Source organism: Chionomys nivalis, chromosome 4, assembly GCF_950005125.1.
Source record: "Chionomys nivalis chromosome 4, mChiNiv1.1, whole genome shotgun sequence".
NCBI classification, from domain to species: domain Eukaryota; kingdom Metazoa; phylum Chordata; class Mammalia; order Rodentia; family Cricetidae; genus Chionomys; species Chionomys nivalis.
The window spans coordinates 55,904,135-55,926,327 of record NC_080089.1 but is presented as its reverse complement, the minus strand read 5'-3'; the positions used below and the strand labels follow the sequence as shown (position 1 = coordinate 55,926,327).

Sequence of the window (22,193 nt, the reverse complement as noted above, 5' to 3'; positions counted from 1 at the left end):
CCCGAGTGCTGGGATTAAAGGCGTGCACCACCACCGCCTGGCGCTGGTCCTTTTTTTTTTTTCAGAAGCTAAGACTATAGTTAATGATTACTTTTGTCAATCACATACTAACTCAACCTATTCTAAGTCTCTTAGCTTATATTTTACTGACTGCTTGGTATGGATGTCCTCAAAGAAAGATTTCTATGAAAGACAAAGCCACCTAGAAATGGTAATCCAGGAAAAAGCCTAGATAAAAAGTCATATTTGATTCTGCTACACATTAAAATATAGCCATGATAAGCCAAGATCTTTGTAGCACAGAAATGCTATTCTTTTTTTTAAAGATTTATTTATTAGGTATACAGTATTCTACCTGCATGTGTGCCTGCATGCATCTCATTACAGATAGTTGTGAGCCACCATGTGGAAGCTGGGAATTGAACTCAGGTCCTCTGGAAAGGCAGCCAGTACTCTTAACCTCTGAGCCATCTCTCCAGCCCCCGAGAAATGCTATTCTTAAAAGACTGTCCCTTGCCAGTGCCTCTTTCCTTTTTTTTTTTTTAAGCATAGGCATCTTTATTTTTTTTTCCATTTTTTTAATTAACTATACCTTTTATGTATATTGTTGCTTTGCCTACATGCATGTCTGTATGAAGGCATTGGGTACCCTGAAACAGGAGTTGTGACATACAGTTGTGAGCTGCCATGTGGGCACTGAGAACTGAACCTGGGCCCTCTTGAAGAGCAGTCAGTGCTCTTAACCACTAAGTCATCACTCCAGACCCTGCCTTTTCTTTAAAAAAAAAAAAAAATTGTTTCTTTATCATATATAGTGTCCTACCTGTATGACTACATGTATACTACATGCCAGAAGAGGGAGCCAGATGTCATTATAGATGGTTGTGAGGCACCATGTACTTGCTGGAAATTGAGTTCAGGTCCTCTGGAGAGCAGCCAGCACTCTTAACCTCTCAGCCATCTCTCCAACTTCCCACTGTCTCTTCTTGATTATTTTTTTTATTTTATTTTTTATTTATTTATTTTTTTTTTAAAAAAGATTTATTTATTATGTATACAGTATTCTCAGTATTCTGTCTGCATGTATGCCTGCAAGCCAGAAGAGGGCACCAGACCCCTTTATAGATGGTTGTAAGCCACCATGTGGTTGCTGGGAACTGAACTCAGGACCTTTGGAAGAACAGGCAGTGCTCTTAACCACTGAGCCATCTCTCCAGCCCCCTTGATTATTTTTTTTTAAATTGTGTGTGTGTGTATGTGTGTGTGTGTACCATGTAAAGATGAGGAGAGGCTAGAGGAGGGCACTGGATCCCTGGAATTGCAGTTATAGTGAGGAGTCAATCAACTTGGGTGGTGGAAACCTAACTCGGGTACACGCTCTAACCACTGAGGCACCACTCCAGCACCCCACCGCAGCCTCTTCTTAAAAATCTGTCCCCTTTCCTCTTCTACCTCTTAAAGAACCAGCTCATACGAGTTGGAGAGATGTTAAGTAGTTAAGAGTCAGTTCAATTCCCAGCATCCACATGGCTTAACTCCAGAACCAAGGAATCCAACACCCTCTTCTGAGGCAGAGGCAGGCGGATCTCTGTGAGTTGGAGGCCAGCCTGGTCTACAGAGTAAGTTCCAGGACAGCCAGGGATACACAGAGAAACCTGTCTCGGGGAAAATTAAAAATTAGTAGTAGTAGTAATACAAACATTTTTAAAATGAAAACAATAAGAAAGTGGCTTAAGAAAAACTTATACAGGCTGGAGAGATGGCTTAGCAATTAAGAGCACTGGCTGTTCTTCAAGAGATCCCGAATTCAATTCCCAGTAACCACATGGTGGCTCACAACCATCTGTAATAAGATCTGGTGTCTTCTTCTGGCCTGCAAGGATACATGCAGGCAGAACACTATATATAATAAATAAATTTAAAAAAGAAAAGAAAAAAGAAAAATAAAAAGCAATACCCAGAGATGCTCACAGTGGGTGGTACACTCCTCCTATTCCAGTACTTGAAAGGCTGAGACAGGAAGACTGCCATGAAAGTCTGCTAGAACACAGTGAGTAGCTATTAGCCGGCCTCAACTATAGAATGAAACCCTGTCTCAAATAAACCAAAAGACAAAAAAAAAAAAAAAAAAAAAAAAAAGGAACTAAACTCAGGAGAGACCTCCCCACCACTCTGAAGGTCACAGGGACTTAATAGTACTTTCCAGTAAATAAACCTCTCTGTTTCTCTGTCTGTCTCTCTCTGTAAAGTAGAGACAGACTCTAGGAACTTTTATAAGCTAGTTAAGTACTCTTTCACTAAGCTACATACTCAGCCCCAAATAAATTCTAATACCAGTTCAGTAACATAATTATATTAAATGCCAATTTTTGGTCTTGGTTTTGGTTTGGGGTATTAGGGACTATACCCAGACCCTTGAGCAATACTGACATTGAGTACACCCCCAACCTTTAAATACTGTTAAATATTAATAGTGCCTTATGCAGTACTAAATCAACTTTGGAAATTATATAATCCTTAATATACTTCTGCGGGAGATAGAGAAATGGCTCAGTGGCTGGAAGCACTGGCTGTTCTTCCAGAGGATCCAGGTTCAATTCCCAGCACCCACAAGGCAGCTTGCAACTATCTGTAGCTCCAGTTCCAGGGGATCTGATACCTTCACACCAATGCACATAAAATAGCATTAAATAAATTATTAAAAAATTAATAAATAGGGCTGGAGAGATGGCTCAGCGGTTAAGAGCATTGCCTGCTCTTCCAAAGGTCCTGAGTTCAATTCCCAGCAACCACATGGTGGCTCACAACCATCTGTAATGAGGTCTGGTGCCCTCTTCTGGCCTGCAGGCATACACACATTGTATACATAAATAAATAAATATTAAAAAAAAAAAAGAAAGAAAAGATTGGCTTGGTATGCTCATAAAAAAAAATTAATAAATAAAAATAAAATACTTCTGGGACACACTGGTTCAATACTGTTTACTCAAAGTGTTGTGAAGAAAGAGTCGGATAAACCATAACCACAACAAATGTGTGGACAGTGAAGGGGTATTCTGTCCCAAGCAAAGGACTACATGGAGTGTGTGAACGAATACAGGAGCAGAAAACATTCTGGGGGAATAAACAGGGGGATTTTTTGAAGGCAGAAGAGTAACTGGCAAGAGTTCACCTGCAGAAACTAGAATCTACTTATCTACCTCCAATAGAAAAGGCTGGCTTGCCTTACCCTCTCCCGGACTTTGTCCTTCAGGAGCAGGCTGATGATAGAATACGGCACTCGGAACCATATGGGTGCTCCTACAATCAGCACCTTCTTTAAACGAGCCGGAAATGCTCCCTGCAGAGAAAATGTATGAATTAAAACCAATGATACTTGTATGGCCTAAAGCATGGCTTCTTTTCACTCTTTTTCATTCACAGTCAACACAGAAACTTGACAGCGCAATTCAGACAAATTGGTAAGCAGGCAGTGATTAAAAGAAAGAAACTAGAAGGGCGGGGTTTTTTTTGTGCTGCAGTGGATGTATCGACACGAATCCGGGCACCTGGTGCTTTCTGGACAAGTCTCTGGTTGAGGCACTGGGAAGCGTGAGCAGGAAGTAGGCTGAAAACAGAAAGCATGGAGAGAGAGAGAGAGATCACAGATCTTCTAAGCAAACTCAAAGAGTGAAAAGGAGTGATTGAAAGCTGTACAGTACGGCTTACAGCTCTTGGAGGGGCAAACTGAACTGCAGAATCGATAGGATAAATGTCATGAAGAAGTGATGACTGTTACTGAGGGTTATAACCAGAAGTATGCCCTTCAAAGAGAAGCTGAGCTCAAGGATCGGATGTTAGAAAGTTTGAGCTGTGAATGTGAAGCTTTGAAACAACAACAGAAAACGCAGCTGGAGCAGTTAGAAATTCAGCTAAACAGAAGCCATAGGCAGGAAGTGAATGACCTGAAAAATAAGTTAGAGAAACTGAAAGTGGAATTAGATGAAGCGAGGTTAAGTCAGAAGCACTGAAGCAGAAGCTGGACCACTAGGACGAAGTTCTCGCCCACAAATCGGAAGAGCTCCGGCTAATGACTGAGCAGCGCATGCTCAATAGCATGTCTTTGGAGGTGCTGGCTCTTCAGATTGAGCTAAATGAAATGGAAGGTGTGAAGATTGCTCTCCAAGAAGAGGTAAACGAGCTGCAGTACAAACAAGAACAACTAGAATGTTTCAATGCTTCCTTAATGCACCGGGTAGACCGGCTTCAAGAAGAAAAAGAAGAGCGAGAAAAGGAAGTGGTGTCGTATTATAACGCCTTAGAGAAAGCTCATGTAGAAAATCAAGATCTCCAAGTGCAGTGGGGTCACGTGCTTCAGCAAGCCTTGGATCCCAATAGTAAAGGCAACTCCCTGTTGGCAGAGGTGGATGATGGAAGGGTGGCTATAGAACGCCAGCTCAACTCGATGAAAGTCAAATATCAGTCACTGAAGAAGCACAATGCATTCACCAGAGAGCAGAATGAAGTTACAAATCTCCACACTGCTGAGGATGCGAGATCTCAAACTGAGTTGGAGCAGCAGGAACGGTTGGTTGCCATGTTAGAACAAAAGAATGGTGAAATAAAACTTCTTTTAGGTGAAATAAAAAATCTGGAGAAATTTAAGACCTTATATGAAAGTATAGAATCTAAGCCGTCCACATCAGCCAGCCCTTGTTCTCTAGAAGACAGCACCTATTATGCAGATTTACTTCAACTAAAGCTTGAGAAGTTAAACAAAGAAAAGGAAAGCACAAAAGGGGAGCTATCCATACAGAGAATGAAGGCGTTGTCCGAGAGCGGGCGGCCCTGGATATTGAGTGGAAACTGTTTGTGAATGAAAAACACCAAATGAAAGACGCCTGCAGCTTTCAGAAAGTGAGAATATAAAACCGAGAGCTAAGTCAGATGAATTAAAGCTGAAGTACGAACCTGAAGAGAAAATTGAAGTACCTGTGCTCAAAAAGAGGCGTGAGGTGCTGCCATTGGATGTAACCACCCCAGAAGACACACCTGCTGCCAGTGTCATGGGGAAGTTTCTAGACTGCCATTTCAGAGAGAGAGAGTCCTGCCTTAATAGCTTAAATGATAGCACTGTGCAGAGGGGACCTCCGGCCTCTTGGGCCACTCAGTCAGCTAGGCTCTCTCCTCACAGGAGTCCGCCTCTGGAGATGCAGCCGCAGATGGAGGAGAAATGTGTAAGGCTCACGGACAATCCAGGCAGTGCTGAGGCCGTACGTGAACAAAGTGGGAACACCCCCAGCTCTCCCGGGTTATCTGCGGAATCAAAGCTTTCAACAGAGGAGAAAGAAAGGAAAGAAACTACAAGCAAACCGGAAAAAGGAGCTTGTAAGAAATCACACACCATCATGTATGTGTCCTCAAAGTCAACCAAGGAGATGCAGTGCCCACAGCAGGAGGAGGGTGTTGCTCTGCAAGGCTTGCAGAAGATTGTGCCTGTGTGCAGGATACCCTTGTGGAACATTTGCATACACCAGTGCCAAGACCTCTGTGACCAAAAATCCAGCTATCCTATGATTCTAACCCAAAGCTTCCGTAAGTGATGGTCCTTCACAGACCTGTGCGTCACAGTGAACAAGCCATTACCAGAGGAAATGCTTCTATTGAAACCCGTTTGCTGCGCTGGACCAGATTTTGAAAGTTATGTGATAAATAATGTTCCTTAAGAATTGAAAATTGAGCCGGGCGGTGGTGGTGCACGCCTTTAATCCCAGCACTTAGGAGGCAGAGGCAGGCGGATCTCTGTGAGTTCGAGACCAGCTTGGTCTGCAAGAGCTAGTTCCAGGACAGGCTCCAAAACCACAGAGAAACCCTGTCTCGAAAACAAACAAACAAACAAACAAAAAAATAAGAATTGAAAATTGAGCCAGGCGGTGGTGGCGCACGCCTTTATTCCCAGCACTCGGGAGGCAGAGGCAGGTGGATCTCTGTGAGTTCGAGGCCAGCCTGGATTACAAGAGCTAGTTCCAGGACAGGAACCAAAAAAAAGCTACGGAGAAACCCTGTCTCGAAAATCCAAAAAAAAAAAAAAAAAAGAATTGAAAATTGGACAGTACAGCATTGAAGTTATTATGTTTTCCTATGTACAGTTTCATGAGTAAATAAAATTTTATTTTCCCTGTCTTGTAAAAGAAAGAAAGAAAGAAAGAAAGAAAGAAAGAAAGAAAGAAAGAAAGAAAGAAAGAAAGAAAGAAAGAAAGAAAGAAACTAGAAGTTGATCTACCCTAAATGTGTGTTACACTCATGTCAACCATACACTTTAGGGATCACAAATTATTCTTTTATTTTTTTTTCAAAGATTTGTTTATTATATATACAACATTCTGCCTCCATGTATGCCCACACACCAGAGGAAGGTGCCAGATCTCATTACAGATGGTTGTGAGCCACCATGTGGTTGCTGGGAATTGAACTCAGGATCTTTGGAAGAGCAGGTGGTGCTCTTAACCACTGAGCCATCTCTCCAGCCCCCTATTCTTTTATTTTTATTCCACAGTGTCCATATAGATCCTGGGTATTGAACGCAGGCCACCAGGCTTTAGCAGCAAGTGCCTATAAAAGTTCAGCTTATTAAAACTTAAGGTTTTTAATAAACTGAAGATACACATTTTACTTATATAAGTTTTAGTTTGATATGTGTGTGCATGTATGTGTGTGTATGTGTATAATATTTATTTTGTTTTGTTTTGTTTTTAAAAACAGGGCTTCTCAGCATAGCTTTGGAGCCTGTCCTGGAACATCCTCTATATACCAGGCTGGTCTCAAACTCACAGAGATCCGCCTGCCTCTGCCTCCCAAGTGCTGGGATTAAAGGCGTGGGCCACCACTGCCCATCTATAATATTTCTATTTTTAGTCTTTTCTCCACTTGTTTATTTATTAAACCAAGATACACAACCTAGGTTGGAGGTATAACTCAACGATAGTGTGTGTTTAGCATGCATATGACTTAGGTTTGATACCTAACACCACAAAATACATACATAAATAAATAAATATGATCTAGTGTGTACAAGTAGAAATTAGGTCTCAGAAAAGGAAATAGTCTAAACTACTCTTAGAGGGAAAAAAGAGATAATCTTGTGTCTACAAGACGTAAAGATCATTGCTAAGCCACAAGTGCTTGGCTTCATTCCAATTTTTAACATTCCAGCCTTTCTTGGGGGCAGTGTTCCCATGTAATAAGAAATCAGGGGGCTGGAGGGATGGCTCAATCCATAAAGTGCATACCATCCAAGTATAGAGGACCTGAATTCAACCTCCAGTGCCAACATAAAAACCTAGGCATGTAATACCAGCACAAGTGAGACAAAGAGATGGATCCCCGAGGCCCACTAGCCAGCAGCCTAGCCTAATAATCAATGAGCCTGCTTGCATCCATCTAAGCATTTTCAGTGCTTTGCTTTTAATAAGCTACATTAACAGCAAAAAAAAAATCAGTACTGGAATTGTACTTGAAAATCCAAGTCCCTGGGAAAAACCCAATCTCAAAAAACAAAAAATATGGCTTGGCAGTGATGGCACATGCCTTTAATCCTAGCACTCAGGAGCCAAAGGGAGGAGAATCTCTGTGAGTTCAAGGCCAGCCTGGTCTTAAAAAAAAAAAAAAAAAAAAAAAAAAAAAAAAAAGGTTGGGTGGGTGTTGGCACACATCTTTAATTCCAGCACTCAGGAGGCAGAGACAGGCAAATCTCTGTGAGTTCAAGGTCAGCCTGGTCTACTGAGTGAGTGTCAAGACAGGCTCCAAAGTTACACAGAGAAACCCTGTCTCCAGGGGGGAAAAAACACTCCTACCCTAATTTTTCTTCCATTTTGAATAAACCACTCTCAATTTCATTTGTTACTGTCTTTTTAGTTAAGCCTTTGTTTGCTTCTTTGTCTCAGTGTAGCCCCAGCTGTCCTGGGCATGTGACACCACCACTGGGCTCCAGTTAGTTTTGGTTCTACTAAATTTGAGAAATTTACAATCACTCCCTACACAGACTATACAACAAAGTTCGTCAAAGGCTTTTTCATTTTCTTTTTTAATTTATTTATTATGCGTATAGTGTTCTGGGCACCAGATCTCATTATAGATGGGTGTGAGTCATCATGTGGTTGCTGGGAATTGAACTCAGGACCTCCGAAACAGCAGTCAGTTCTCTTAACCTCTGAGCCATCTCTCCAGCCCCTTCAAAGGCTTTTTCATTCAGACTTGGTAGACCTGCTTATTGATGGTGTCTTTAGGAGGCAATTTCCATTATATACCCTTTTATTTTAATTAAAATTTTTTTATGTTATGTGCATTGCTGTGAGGATGCTGGATACCTGGAGAGCTAAAACCACAGACAGTTGTGAGCTGCCATGTGTTTGATGGGGCATGAATCTGGTTTTCTGGGAGTCTCTTAACCATTGAGCCATCTCTTCCTCTTTTTTTCTTTTTTGAGACAGGTTTCTCTGTAGCTTTGGAACCTGCCCTGGAACTAGTTCTTGTAGACAAGGCTGGCCTCGAACTCACAGAGATCCTCCTGCCTCTGCCTCCCAAGTACTGGAACTAAAGGCATGAGCCACCACCACCCGGCCCATTATATATTCTTTAAAATGTACATATATCCTTTAGTCAATTCAATTTCTGAAATGTTATTCTAGAAATACAAATGCTCCTCCACCCCCACACCCCACCAAGAAAGGGTCTCACTATATTGTTCTGACTTGTTTGAAACTTGCTAAGGAATCTAGGCTGGCCTTGAACTCACAGAGATCCATCTGCCTCTGCTTTTCTCCTGTGCTAGGACAATCTGGCCCAAATATTTTTGTTTTGTTTTGTTCTTTTACCTTAGTTGAAGACAGGGTATTGCCTACAGTCAGCCTGGGTTGAGCTGGCACTCATATGTAGCCCATTCTGGCCCTAAATCTTTGACAAACTTTCTGCCTAAGCTTCCCAAGTGCTAGTATTATTATATTTTTTTTATTAATATATATTTTTTTTTTTTTTGGTTTTTCGAGACAGGGTTTCTCTGTGGTTTTGGAGCCTGTCCTGGAACTAGCTCTTGTAGACCAGGCTGGTCTCAAACTCACAGAGATCCGCCTGCCTCTGCCTCCCAAGTGCTGGGATTAAAGGCGTGCGCCACCACCGCCCGGCCCCAAGTGCTAGTATTAATAAGCCCATGACAACACTCATCACAGATGTCAAGTGCACACTCTCCAACTGAGCTATACTCCCAACTCCTGAACAGTTATTTCACTTGCATATTTTTATTTTTGTTTTCTGAGACAAAGGATCTGGTTATATAGTCCAGGGTGATCTTGAACTCCTACCATGAGTGCTGAGATTATAGGCATGTATCACCATAGCTGGCTTGCACAATTTATTTTATGTCATTCAACCTTCCTTAATCATATTAAATAGTTATACATTATAATGAAGTTTGTGTATGTGGGGGTGTTGTCATTTGAGACATGGTCTCATGCAGCCCATTCTAGTAGAATGAATGAGAATGGCTCCCATAGGCCCATATTTGAGTAATTGTTTCCATGTTGGTGGAAGTGTTTGGGAAGAATTAGGAAGTGTGGCCTTGTTAGAGAAGGTATATTACTGAGGGCAAGCTTTGACGTTTCAAAAGACGAGTACAAATCCCAGCGTGTTCTCCCTCCAGCTATTAGATCAAGATGTGAGTCCTTAACCATTACTATAACCATATTTTTGTTCCAGCATAATAGGTCTAACCCTCTGAAGCCATAAGACCAATTAACTGCTGTCTTTCATACATGCTTTAGTCGTGGTATTTTTGTCACAGCAGCAGAAAAACAAGCTATGCTGGGAGAGAACTTGCTATGTAGCCAAGGATGACCATGAGCTTCTCAGCCCCCTGCTCTAGGTACTTGGAATCAAATGCAAGGCCTCTGAATGCTACCAGTTTAACTGTATCTTCAGCCCTGTCGCATAACCTTTTAAAATAAAAAAACAAAAATACCTTTATGGCTGGGGAAGTTAACTAAGTGGGTAGTATGTTTACCCCATACGCACAAGGATTTGAATTCGTTTTCTAGAACTAATGCAAAATTGCTAAGTGTAGTATTTGTAACACAAGGGGGTGAAGCAGAAACAGGAGGATCCCTGGGGCGTGTTAGCCAGCCAGCCTGACTGGTGAACTGTACGTCAATGACAGATTATGTCTCAAAAAAGTGGATGACATGCCTGAGGATGACACCTAAGATTGTCTGCTCTCCTCCACATAAACAAGCACACAAGTGCACCTGTACACACACACACATACATTTACAAAACAAGTCACTAGGCCTAGGATAAGGAACTATGAAGCTATGTGTATAGGACTTATACACATCTGTATATGTGCGTAATTCTACATGAACATGAATAGACCAAATGAACTCACATGCACTGAAGTGAAGACACTGAAGTGTAGTGCAAAACACACTTCACCCTGAGTCGACCAGCACATGTCTAGAAAGTTCCCGCTAGCTGGCATTTCTCACAGTTCCCATGGGTAGGCCTTTATGAGTTACTGTTCCACAAAACTCTGGAAAAAGACACTTTTATAACTAAGAATTTCCCTGAGATTGTTCATTTTCATTTTTTCCTTTTCAATTTTTTATTCGTTGTTATTGTTTTGGTTTGAGAGCAATAGCGAGACTTAAAAGGATTTCCCCTTTACAACCTTACCTTCAGCAGGTTTAGGACTTTCTTGCCAAGGTCTAGCTCAAAGTTGGCATAATTGGAACCACACATGTCATAGATAAACACCAATCCATTCCTTTGAGTTTCAAAGCTGTAAACCAATTAAACAAATATTTAATTCAATACAAATATTTCATGCAAAGTTAAGTGAGATCCTTAGATGCTTTTATGACCCAGAAGGTTATTAGAATTATCATCATCATGGGTAAGGAGGAGAGGCATGTGCCAGGAAGTGTGGGATCAGAACACAACTCCTAAGAGTCAGCTCCCTCCTTTCCTTCCAGGTCCACAAGCTTGTATGAAAAGTGCTTTGAGATACTAAGCAATCTTGCCAATCCAGAAATAAATCATTTAATCGTACTATTTCTAGATAACAAGTTTTACACCTATTTGTTTTAGTTTTTTCCAAAGAGGGTTTCATGTAGTCCAGGCTAGCTTTACTATGTAAATCAGGCTTGCCTCAAACTCAAAGCAATCCCCGATTCACTCTCCTTAGTGCTAGGATTACAGGTATGAGCCATCCCAAGGTTATTATTTTGCGTCCTCATCTTTGCTTCCCTCCTATAGCCCCCATACCATCAAACTTCTACAACATTGAAGAGGGAATACTTCAAAATTCACTAGTTCCAGGACAGGTTCCAAAGCTACAGAGAAACCCTGTCTCAAAAAAAAAAAAAAAAAAAAAGGAAATACTTCAAAATTCAGTTCATGTATGTAAATTTAAAGTTTGTTGTCTATCTAATATATCTCAGGATCAATGAATTAACTTTTTAGAAGAGCAAGAAAAAAAACCATTTCTTTCTAAAATGCACAGAAATTTTTCTGGCAGAATTTATTTCTACTGGCCCCTAATGCATTAATATTAATCTTGATTCCTTTTTCATAACCACACAGAAACTATCATTCAGGAAGATCACAGATGCTGTCAATTGAGGCATAATTACCAAGTAGATTATCTAGGTCTAGAGAGTTTCCATTTCTCCACAAACTCAACTAGGGACATTTAAAAGAATTGCAAACTTTGTTCTCAAGATAGGGGCCTAAAACAAGTCAGTGATGGGAAAGAAATGAATTAAGAAGGAACTACAGGGCATAATGATCCGGGTTCTATAGTCTATATGGAATTTCTCATCCTCTGAAAACACAGGGAATGCTATAGAACATAAAGTGCTTTCTTGTACGCACTATGCAGTGTCACAATGATAGCCAACTGCTTCCCTAGTAAGTTTGACTCGAGCTACATGCAACAGGAGATATCTCTATGAAACTCAAGCCAGCCGGGCGATGGTGGCGCAGGCCTTTAATCCCAGCACTCGGGAGGCAGAGGCAGGCGGATCTCTGTGAGTTCGAGACCAGCCTGGTCAACAGAGCTAGTTCCAGGACAGGCTCCAAAGCCACAGAGAAACCCTGTCTCGAAAAACCAAAAAAAAGAAACTCAAGTTAGCCTCAAACTCACACTCCTACCACATCAGGCTTTAAGGTACTACTGTGTCTAACCCCCATAGGTTGTGGTCACAGTTTTTGTTTTGTTTTTTGCTCCTTTTTGGAGACAGTCTCTTCTCACAGCCTAAGCTGGCCTCAAAACTATAGCATCTTCCCCCACTTAAGCGCTGACATTACAGGTATAATAGGTCAACAAACCAATGGTTATTTTTTTATCTTTTTTTAAAATTTATTTATTAATTATGTATATAGGGTTCTTCCTGCACATATCCCTGCAGGCCAGAAGAGGGCACCAGATCTCATTACAGATGGTTGTGAGCCACCATGTGGTTGCTGGGAATTGAACTCAGAACCTCTGGAAGAACAGTCAGTGCTCTTAACCTCTAAGCCATCTCTCTAGCCCCTCCAATGGTTATTTTTAATTTCCTTCATATGTATGAGCGTTTTGCCTCTATACATGTATGTGCACCACATGTCTAGTAACCACAGAAATCAAAGATGGTGTCAGACGTCCTTGGAATTGGAACTACCAATGGTTGTTGGGAATAGAGATCCAGTCCTCTGAATGATTAGCCAGTACTCAAAACTGCTAAATCATCTCCTGGCATCCCAACCCCCGACACACTCTTTTTGTGAGGCAGGGAATCACTTTACAGCTCTGGATAACCTGGAACTCACTATGTGGACCAAGCTAACCTTAAACTCATAAAGACCCACCAGTCTCTGCTTCCAGAATGCTGGGATTAAAGGCATGCACCAACCCAGCTGGCTAATTATTTTTGTAGTACTGGGAACACAGGACAATAGGCAAGCTAGGCAAGCACTCCACCAGCAAGCCACATAACCCCAGCTTCCAGATTGGCTTGTTGTTTTGGTTTAGTTTTTTTTAAAAAATATTCATCTTATATATTTATTTGTTTGTTTGTTTGTTTATTATGGATACAATATTCTGTCTGTGTGTACGTCTGCAGGCCAGAAGAGGGCACCAGACCTCATTATAGATGGTTGTGAGCCACCATGTGGTTGCCAGGAACTGAACTCAGGACCTTTGGAAGAGCAGGCAATGCTCTTAACCACTGAGCCATCTCTCCAGCCCCTTTGGTTTGGTTTTTATCAAGAAAGATTTTTCTCTATGTAGCCTTAGCTAGCCTGGAACTTACTATATAGACCTTGCAAACCTCAAATTTGTGGTGATCCTTCTGCCTCTGATTCTTGAATGCTAAGATTGTGGATACCACTAGGCCTGGCTTGGTTTTTGTTTGTTTGGTTGGTTGGTTGTTTTGGTTTTCAAGACAGGGTTTCTCTGTGTAGCCTTGCTGTTCTTGTTTATAAACTTTTTTTGGTTTTTCGAGACAGGCTTTCTCTGTAGCTTTGGAGCCTGTCATGGAACTAGTTCTTGTAGACCAGTCTGGCCTCGAACAAACAAAGATCTTCCTGGCTCTGCCTCCTGAGTGCTGGGATTAAAAGCATGTGCCACCACGGCCCAGCTAGCTTTGCTGTTCTTGAACAAACTCTGTAAAGCAGGCTGGCCTCAAAACCAGAGATCTGCCTGGACCTAGCTTGTTTTATCTTTGTTTTTCCATACTAGAGAAAGAACTTAGGGTCTTCCACATGCTAGACAAGTAGCTATCCCTGTATATCCCCAGGTTATCCCAGAGGGTTGTTGTTGGTGGTATTTATTATTATTATTATTATTTCATGTGTGTGAGTGTTTTGTCTACATGTACATCGGATGTACTAGGACTGGAGTTGTAGATTGTTATTAGCCACCACGTGGGTGCTGGGAATCAAACCTGGGTCCTCTAGAAGAGCATCCAGTGTTCTTAATTTCTGAGCCATATCTCTAGCACCCAGAGGGTTTTAATATGAACAAAACCAACAAACAGATGACCTAGGGTCTGGAAATACAGGCCTATAATCTCTGTTATTTGAGATGCTGAAGCAGAAGGACAGCAAATTCATATCTGAACTAAGCTAAAGAATGATTTCAAGCCTAGCCTGGGCAATTAAGTCAGACTATATCTCAAAGTAAAGGTTAATAATATTTTTTCAAAAAAAAAAATGACAGATTAGGATTTAGCCTAATGATAGCATATGGATGCCTTATATTAATACACACACACACACACACAAGCAATCAACAGTCTCTTTCCTCTATCCTCAATGTATTAACAACTGTTAGGAATTGTCTTTCTCAGCTTCTGTTAATCCTAAAATAGGCAAGGGGATGAAAAAAAAGAGTATCCAGCATCAGGATGGTGCTAAAAATAAACACTCGTAACAACATGAGGTATTTTCTACTCAGAGGCTGTCTAGGCTGTATCCTAGGGACATGGTAGGAGCACTTCTGAATTTCATCAATTTAAAACTGTCACTTTCCTAATGAGGTAGATACCTATAAGATAATCTCAGTGCTCACCTGTCCACAGCTCTGTCCAGCAAGTAAAATAAGGCCTGAAGTACCACGTGTTGGACGGACTTGTGAGGATGATGTAGCCTGGCAGTGAAAAGGGCAATGGAGGCTCCAGTTGGATCTCGAACATTCTAAAGCAAATAAACAAGAAATATTTAGAAATCAAATAATAATTTTAAAAAAAGTCACAGCAATCTTTTAGACTTATTATCCTGGATAAAGAGTTGACATATGATGAGAACAGCTACTAACAAAACTTCCTTGATTTGTGTCTGTTCTTCCATAAAGGGAGAAATGTTATCATTACCCATGTCTGATCTTATCAGCATTTCCTAGAACCATATTCTTGTAGCTTTGAAAAAAAAAATCACATTTTCTTCAACTGCAGAGCAATCCAAGGATAATTCTGCACTGGATTTGTAACTAATTTCCCAGGCAGGATGGAGAAAAACAGATCAAGATAATGATTTCCGTGCTATCTTAAACATATTATTACATATTCATCTGAGAGACCAAGAGATCTCTATAAACGAGAGCTTCCATTAGGTAAGGGTATGCTATGCTCTGACACACTGTTAGCTTTCCCAAGATGCTGACCAACAACTTAGATGGATCAATGAAGAAAAATGTTTACGTCTACTGCTCCAAAGCTCAATAATTCAACTATTATTAATAACTAGTAATTTTCAATTAGTAATTATTCAATTATTATTAGAATAATTTAGTAGCAAAATGTGTTGATAAGGAACCTAGGCACAAAAATCCAAATAGGACAAGAGAAAGTAACAAGGCCAAGACAGGCTCTAAAGACTCACCAAGATGGTAAATTTTCCACTGAGGATCTCAGAACGGAGAGGTTCCTCATGAGGTTTCAGCTTCACAATGCCTTCCTTCCTTCTTGTTTCCTAAAAAGGAAATAATAAAGAGATGAATTAATATGGAAATACGATATATCCAGAACAACTTTACATAGCTTGGAGCTAAGGTACTAAATGAATTGTGAATTCCTTTGTAACATGCCTGCACTCCAGGGCAGTTAACTGTTCCCACAGTTCTGTCCAAAGCTACCTTACCGGGAACTCTTCTGATGCGTCCAATAGTTGCTCTAGTTTGGTCATTTAGAAATCTCTATTTCTAATGCAGATTTCTTTTCTGTAGCCCATGTTCAGATTCTATCTGCTTAAAGGACAGACATGTCTATTTGGATATCCCACAGGCACAGACAAATTAAAATTATGTCCTTCTTCCTACCATGAACCCACCCCACTTTCCTGTTTCCTAAATTAATGAATGCCAGCTCTGATCTTGACTCACTCGTCCCAATCCAGATACCCAACTCCTTCTCCTCACACACTAGTTTAAGCAGCTCTGTCCTACTTTTCTCCACCTCCCCTGATATTATGTGCTTAATAATACTGCCATTCTCTCTCCTTGTAAATTTAACAGTCCTTAAACTGATTTTCTGGCTCCAAAATAACAGCTGAGACACACTCTCCAAAAACTACTATGTCAAAATCTTTCTGGAATGCAAATATGGAAAACCCTACCATGTTGTTTGTATTACTAATGGATTTCTGAGGCCTTAACGACCTGGCTTTATTGATCTGCGCTTTCAGCCTTTTACCGTACCTTGACTCCTACTAAACTCCTACTAAACATTCTGACTTCGCTAAATTTTACTTTCCAGCACTGGGCATCTGAACTTACAGTTTCTTGTATTTTGATTGTAAACCTTTAACAGCTAAGTTATCTCTCAAGCCCACACTGCTTTCTTTACTATACTTCACCAGGGCTTGATTCCTATCCATCCTTTAGGTGTGGTTTTTTGGTTTGGTTTGGTTTTTGAAACAAGGTGCCACTATTCAGCCCTGGCTGACCTAGACCTCACTACATAGAACAGGCTTGGCCTGGAATTCACAGAGATCAACTGCCCCTACCTCCTGAATGCTAGGATTAAAGGAGTGACCCACTATGTCCAGCTAGAAGTTATTTCTTTTAGGAATGCTTCCTTTGCTTAGCTAAATGCTCTTCCAGAGTACTACTCTCTTATCAGAACACATCTGTAAATGTATTTACTCCCTCTTCTAGGTAGCAATCACGGCACTGTTAGTATTGTAGCTATGTAGTCAGGCATGATGGTGCTCACCTTTGGTCCAGCACTCAGGAGGCAGAGAAACTCTGTGAGTTTGAGGCCATCATGGTCTACATAGTGAATTCCAGGAAATAGAGAAACCTTGTGTCAAAAAAAAAAAAAAAAAAAAAAAAGCCGGGCAGTGGTGGTGCACGCCTTTAATCCCAGCACTTGGGAGGCAGAGGCAGGCGGATCTCTGTGAGTTCGAGACCAGCCTGGTCTACTAGAGCTAGTTCCAGGACAGGCTCCAAAACCACCGAGAAACCCTGTCTCGAAAAACCAAAGAAAAAACAAGGGGTCTGGAGAGATGGTCAGCGGTTAGGAGTACTGGTTATTCTCCCAGTGGATACAGGTTCAATTCCCAGTACCCACATGACAGCTTACAAATGTCTGACACCCTCACACAGACACCAATGCACACACACACACAAAAAAAAAAAAAATTAAAAATTTTAAAAAAAGAACTTCTAAGAACAGAACTTAGCTAATATGTTTTTTTTTCTAGAGTTAACACCCCCCTTCCTGAACAGCTCTCTAAGCTCTCCAGTCATCAGAACGGCAGCTTCGTAAAACTTCAAAAGACCTCAAACACCTGTGAAGTGTACCAAATAAGTCAGCCAGGAGGCAGAAAAGGGCAAAGACTCAGACATCGAGGAGGAGTTGTCACAGGCTGATACCGAGGGATTTCCTTAGCCTCCACCATCGCAGCAAACTCTGGGTACATAAAGAGTGTTTGCAGGAGCTGGCCAGTCCAATCTCAGCTCTCCCAGCTGCTGGACGCTGATCCAGTGTGTGTGAGGAGAGCACAAAGAACAGCAATACTTAGCTCAACTGCTACAAACCACGTGACCCACGTACTCTGTAGGAGTGAAACAACTCTACGGCCCGAAGCACATCGAACTTTCTGGCCATGAGGAACTTGACAGCCACATTCCAAGAGAGTGGAGAAACATTGTACTGAACTGTCCACTTGTTGATCTCCTCAAGAAACTGCTTGGTAGCCTGTTTAATAAACAAAGAAAGAATAATTAGTGAGAAGAGAACATATTTTGGAAATATAAAAGAGACAGCAGGCAAAGATTATTATTTGTTCCCCAAACAAGACTCCGGTATTTATGAAGTTTTAGGCCAGTCTGGGCTACATGAGACTCTGTCTCAAAAAAAAAAAAAGATGGTTTAGCATGTAAAAACACCTGCCACTAGTTCAATCGCCAGGTCCCACATGGGAGAAGGAAAAGAAGATCCTTGCAAATTGTCCTCTGACCTCCACATGCTCGAATGAGTACACATACAAATAAATAAAAGGAATTTTAAATTTTAATTTAAAAAATATTTTAAGAGGCTGGAGAAATGGCTCAGAGGTTAAAAGCACTGGTTACTCTTCCAAAGGTCCTGAGTTCAATTCCCAGCAACGACATGGTGGTTCACAACCACCTGTAATGAGATCTGGTGCCCTCTTCCAGCATACAGCAGAACACTGCATATATAATAAACAAATAAAGCGTTAAAAATATTTTAAAAGGGTTAAAATTTGTGTAATTTTATTCTTTACATTTTAGTCCAGAAAGTAGAATCAAATCAGAGAGAGGAAACAGGTCTGGGACCCATGAAGAAATAATGAGAAATAACTCCTCCTAAGAGTTGGGAATAGAGCACTCTCCCAGTACTCTGGCTTTACCCAAAACAGCTATTTCTTCATTTTAGAACCCACACACACACACACACCTCGAGCAGGGTTTCTCGGTAGCTTTGACCTGTCCTGGAAATAGCTTTTTTTTTTTAAAAAAAAAAAAAAAAAAAAAGATGGCTGGAGAGACAGCCGTGGATGTTGGGAACCAAACTCTTATATTTTTGGTTGTGAGCCTAGCCTTTAACGGCTGAGCCATCTTTCCAGCCCAGAAATAGCTCTTTTTTTTTTTTTTTTTTTTTTTTTTTTTTTGGTTTTTCGAGACAGGGTTTCTCTGTGGTTTTGGAGCCTGTCCTGGAACTAGCTCTTGTAGACCAGGCTGGTCTTGAACTCACAGAGATCCACCTGCCTCTGCCTCCCAAGTGCTGGGATTAAAGGCGTGCGCCACCACCGCCCGGCTTAGAAATAGCTCTTGTAGACCAGGCTGGCCTCCAACTCACAGAGATCTGTCCTGTCTGCCTCTGCGCGTGCTGAGATTAAAGGCGTGCGCCACCACCACTAGGCCATTTTAGAATTATTTAAACTGGGATTTTTGTGCACGTATATTTTGAATGGCTAAAAGATTACTGCATTGTGATTCTGTTCTACCCATCTAGAAACTTTTCTTGGTTATTAGTTCAGAAAATGACAAAATTTCTTAATTTTAACTATACCCATATTATCTGTCAATCAACTCACAATTATGATGTACCTACTCAGTTGGGCATAGTAGCACATGCCTTTAATCCTAACACTCAAGAAGCAGAGGCAGGAGGAACTCTGTGAGTTCAAGGCCAGCATGGTCTACACAGTGATTTTCAATACAGCCAAAGTATGTTTAGTGAGACCCTGACTCAAAAAAATAACAACAAAAAGATGTATCTACTCATATTAAACCATACTTTTTTCTTCAACTACCACCAATGCCGAGGAAAAAATACTAAACATGAAGCTGCTCCAAAGGCATGACACCCAGCCTACTATGCGATCATGGCCTAGGGAAGTCTTCTTCACTAACTTACGATGAAAAATAAGGGGGCGAGGCTAGGCACGATGGCGCACGGCCTTAATCCCATCATAGAGACAGGCAGATCTTTGGGAGTTTGAGGTTACCCTGTTTTACATATTAAGTAAGACAGGCAGGCAGTACTATATAATTGAGACCTTTTCCTCAAAAGAGGAGGAGGGTCGCGAAATAAGGGTTATATGTGCCTGAAATTTCAGCACTAAAGAAGCAAAGAAAGGCAGAAGAATTGGTCCTAAATTCTAGGCCACCCTGGTTACACAGCCAATCAAAGGCTACATAGCAAAATCCCATCTCAAGGACAGGGTAGGAAAGCAAAGGAGACTTGGGTGTTGTGGCACATATTTATAATCCCAGCATTGGGAGGGGTGACAGGAATATTAGGAACTGTTCAAAGCCATCCTCCGCTACACAAAAGTCAAGCCTGGGCATATGAGACCGGGTCAAACAAACAAAAGGAACATAAGGGGAAAGGATAGGGTCAATGGCCTGTTTCAGAGGCTTGGCAACAATCCTCCCTCCCAAATCCAATTCAAATTGCTGCATCCTGTTTAAACAACTATCAAACCAGAATCCTACAAGGATCAGCATACCTTACCGCATAGCACCTGATTCATCCCCAATTTCCTAGGAAAACACAAAAGACCTTTCTAAACCAGGGGAAAGTCCAAGGCCTGGAGCACAGCTGAGTCTTAGAGCTCTGCAAGTGAGGCAATGCCACACACCACTGGGAAAGAGAAGAAGAAAACTACTAAGCACAGGGCACGGGGTCAAGAAGCAGACCACCAAGAAAAGCTTTCAGAAGAGCACACTGTTCCTCAGCCACCTGAAGCCAGACCACAGCACTGAATCTTAGAGAAGATAAGAGAACAAATTTAGAATGCTCCCCAAGGGGGCTGGAGAGATGGCTCAGTGGTTAGGAGCATTGCCTGCTCTTCCAAGGGTCCTGAGTTCAATTCCCAGCAACCACATGGTGGCTCACAACCATCTGTAATGAGGTCTGGTGCCCTCTTCTGGCCTGCAGACATACACACAGATAGAATGCTGCACACAAAATAAATAAATAAATAAATAAATAAATAAATAAATAAATAAATAAATAGAATGTTCCCCAAGGGAAAGCATTTGTGTTCCACCTGTAGAGTTGCACCTTCTAATGAGTGGCCAGCATCAAAATGAGGAAAAAAAGAAGAAAAGCAGGCACAGAAGCCCAAACAAAGTCCTAGTAGGCCAGAAAGGCCACAAATGGGGTGTTTTTTTTGTTTTTGTTTTTTTGGTTTTGTTTTTTTGGTTTTTTTTTGATGAACCAATAACCTTTTACATTTTTCTTGAAAGGGTTTCACTGTGTAGCTCTGGCAGGCCTGGAACTCACTATGTAAACCAACCAGACTGGCACGGAACTCACAGAGATCCTCCTATGCCTGCATCCCAAATGATGAATTAAAGGCATGTGCAACCATGCCCAATTTAACAAATCACCTTTTAAATCTACTTTTATAATGGATTTCTGATGTTTGTAAATAAAACACTAGAGTAAGAGAACACACCTTTCTTGTTGCTTAGCTGTGAGAACATCTATCAAACTTTGTATAGATAGAAAGGGGATATGATCAACACATACCCAATTGGTAAGATGACCTTTCACTGTGAAAAACCTAGCCTAACCCTAAGTAAGGTGAGGCTTACTGTGGAGATGAAAACCAATGTCTACTCATCCTGGATAAGTAACCAACTCCAGATGAAAGTGACAATTACACGAAGAGCAATTTGGAAAACCAATTAGTTTACTGCGATTAATCACAGGAGCAGGGGCAGTTGTTAATTCAAAGGCAACTGCATCAACCACAACCTGAGTGATGATACTGGAAAGCTGCATTGGTAGAGCTCTCTGCACAACCTGAGGTAGCACAACAGATCAGAAAGCCCCCTTCAAACAGCTCTCAGCTCTGCCTCCTCTCTTACCTCTAACATCTGTTCCTATTTCTTTGGGGGGGGGGACGGCTGTAGATGAGGAAAGAGGAGAGTTCCTGTGTATCTTGTTAGTTTCAAGAATTTTTTGAGACTTGTGAGTTGTTTACTTTGGAAGAAATGTTTCAATTTAGTACTTGGAACTTTCTGAGCTTTAAAGGACCTTCCTCTAGAAGACTGGTTCTCAACCATCCTAACGCTGCAATTCTTTAATATAATTCCTTATGTTATGGTGAGCCCAACCATAAAATTCTTCCACTGCTATTTCATAACTGTAATTTTACCTCGGTTATGAATTGTAAATATCTGATATGCAGGTATGTGGCATGCAAACCTAAAGGAGCTGTGAGCCACCAGTTGAGAACTGCTGCTCTAGAATGAAATGTTTGAACTCCCAGGCAACTGCTACAAAACAAGACCAGATGTAATGTCTACATCTGTAACACTAATGGCTCAAGAGGCAGAGGCAGAGGCAGAAGGATCTCCACAAGTTCCAAGCCAGACTGGTCTACGTATCAAGTAACAGGACAACCAGAGTGGCAGTTGCACATGGTTTTCATATACTTCCTTTGAAGTACATCTTACTGTTTTTCTCTTCTTGTGTTTGGTTGGGAACTCTTTGCAGACCAGGCTAGCTTTAAATCCATATAGATCCACCTGCCTCTGCTCCACCCCCCTCTCCCTGCCACTGCTAAGATTAAAGACATGGATAACCACACACAGGGTATAGTTTTTATTTGTTTGCTTGGTTGTTTGAGACAGGGTTTCTCAGTGTAGCCTTGGCTGTCCTGGAACTCTCTGTACACCAGGCTGGCCTTGAATTCCTGAGTGC

General features: G+C 41.3%; 1 protein-coding gene and 1 pseudogene across 1 annotated transcript in view; one reads left to right on the top strand and one right to left on the bottom strand.

Moving 5' to 3' along the window:
* Ptpn9 (protein tyrosine phosphatase non-receptor type 9) overlaps positions 1-22,193 on the bottom strand; it is an 82,462-nt gene that overhangs the window by 25,902 nt on the left and 34,367 nt on the right. The window contains exons 2-6 of the mRNA XM_057768598.1: positions 17,562-17,705; positions 15,388-15,477; positions 14,579-14,703; positions 10,702-10,807; positions 3,230-3,340 (exon numbers count right to left, since the gene is read on the bottom strand). Coding sequence (XP_057624581.1) covers positions 3,230-3,340; positions 10,702-10,807; positions 14,579-14,703; positions 15,388-15,477; positions 17,562-17,705 — 576 coding nt within the window. The remainder of the gene's footprint in view (positions 1-3,229; positions 3,341-10,701; positions 10,808-14,578; positions 14,704-15,387; positions 15,478-17,561; positions 17,706-22,193) is intronic.
* On the top strand, positions 3,675-5,582 carry LOC130872605 (protein Spindly-like; annotated as a pseudogene).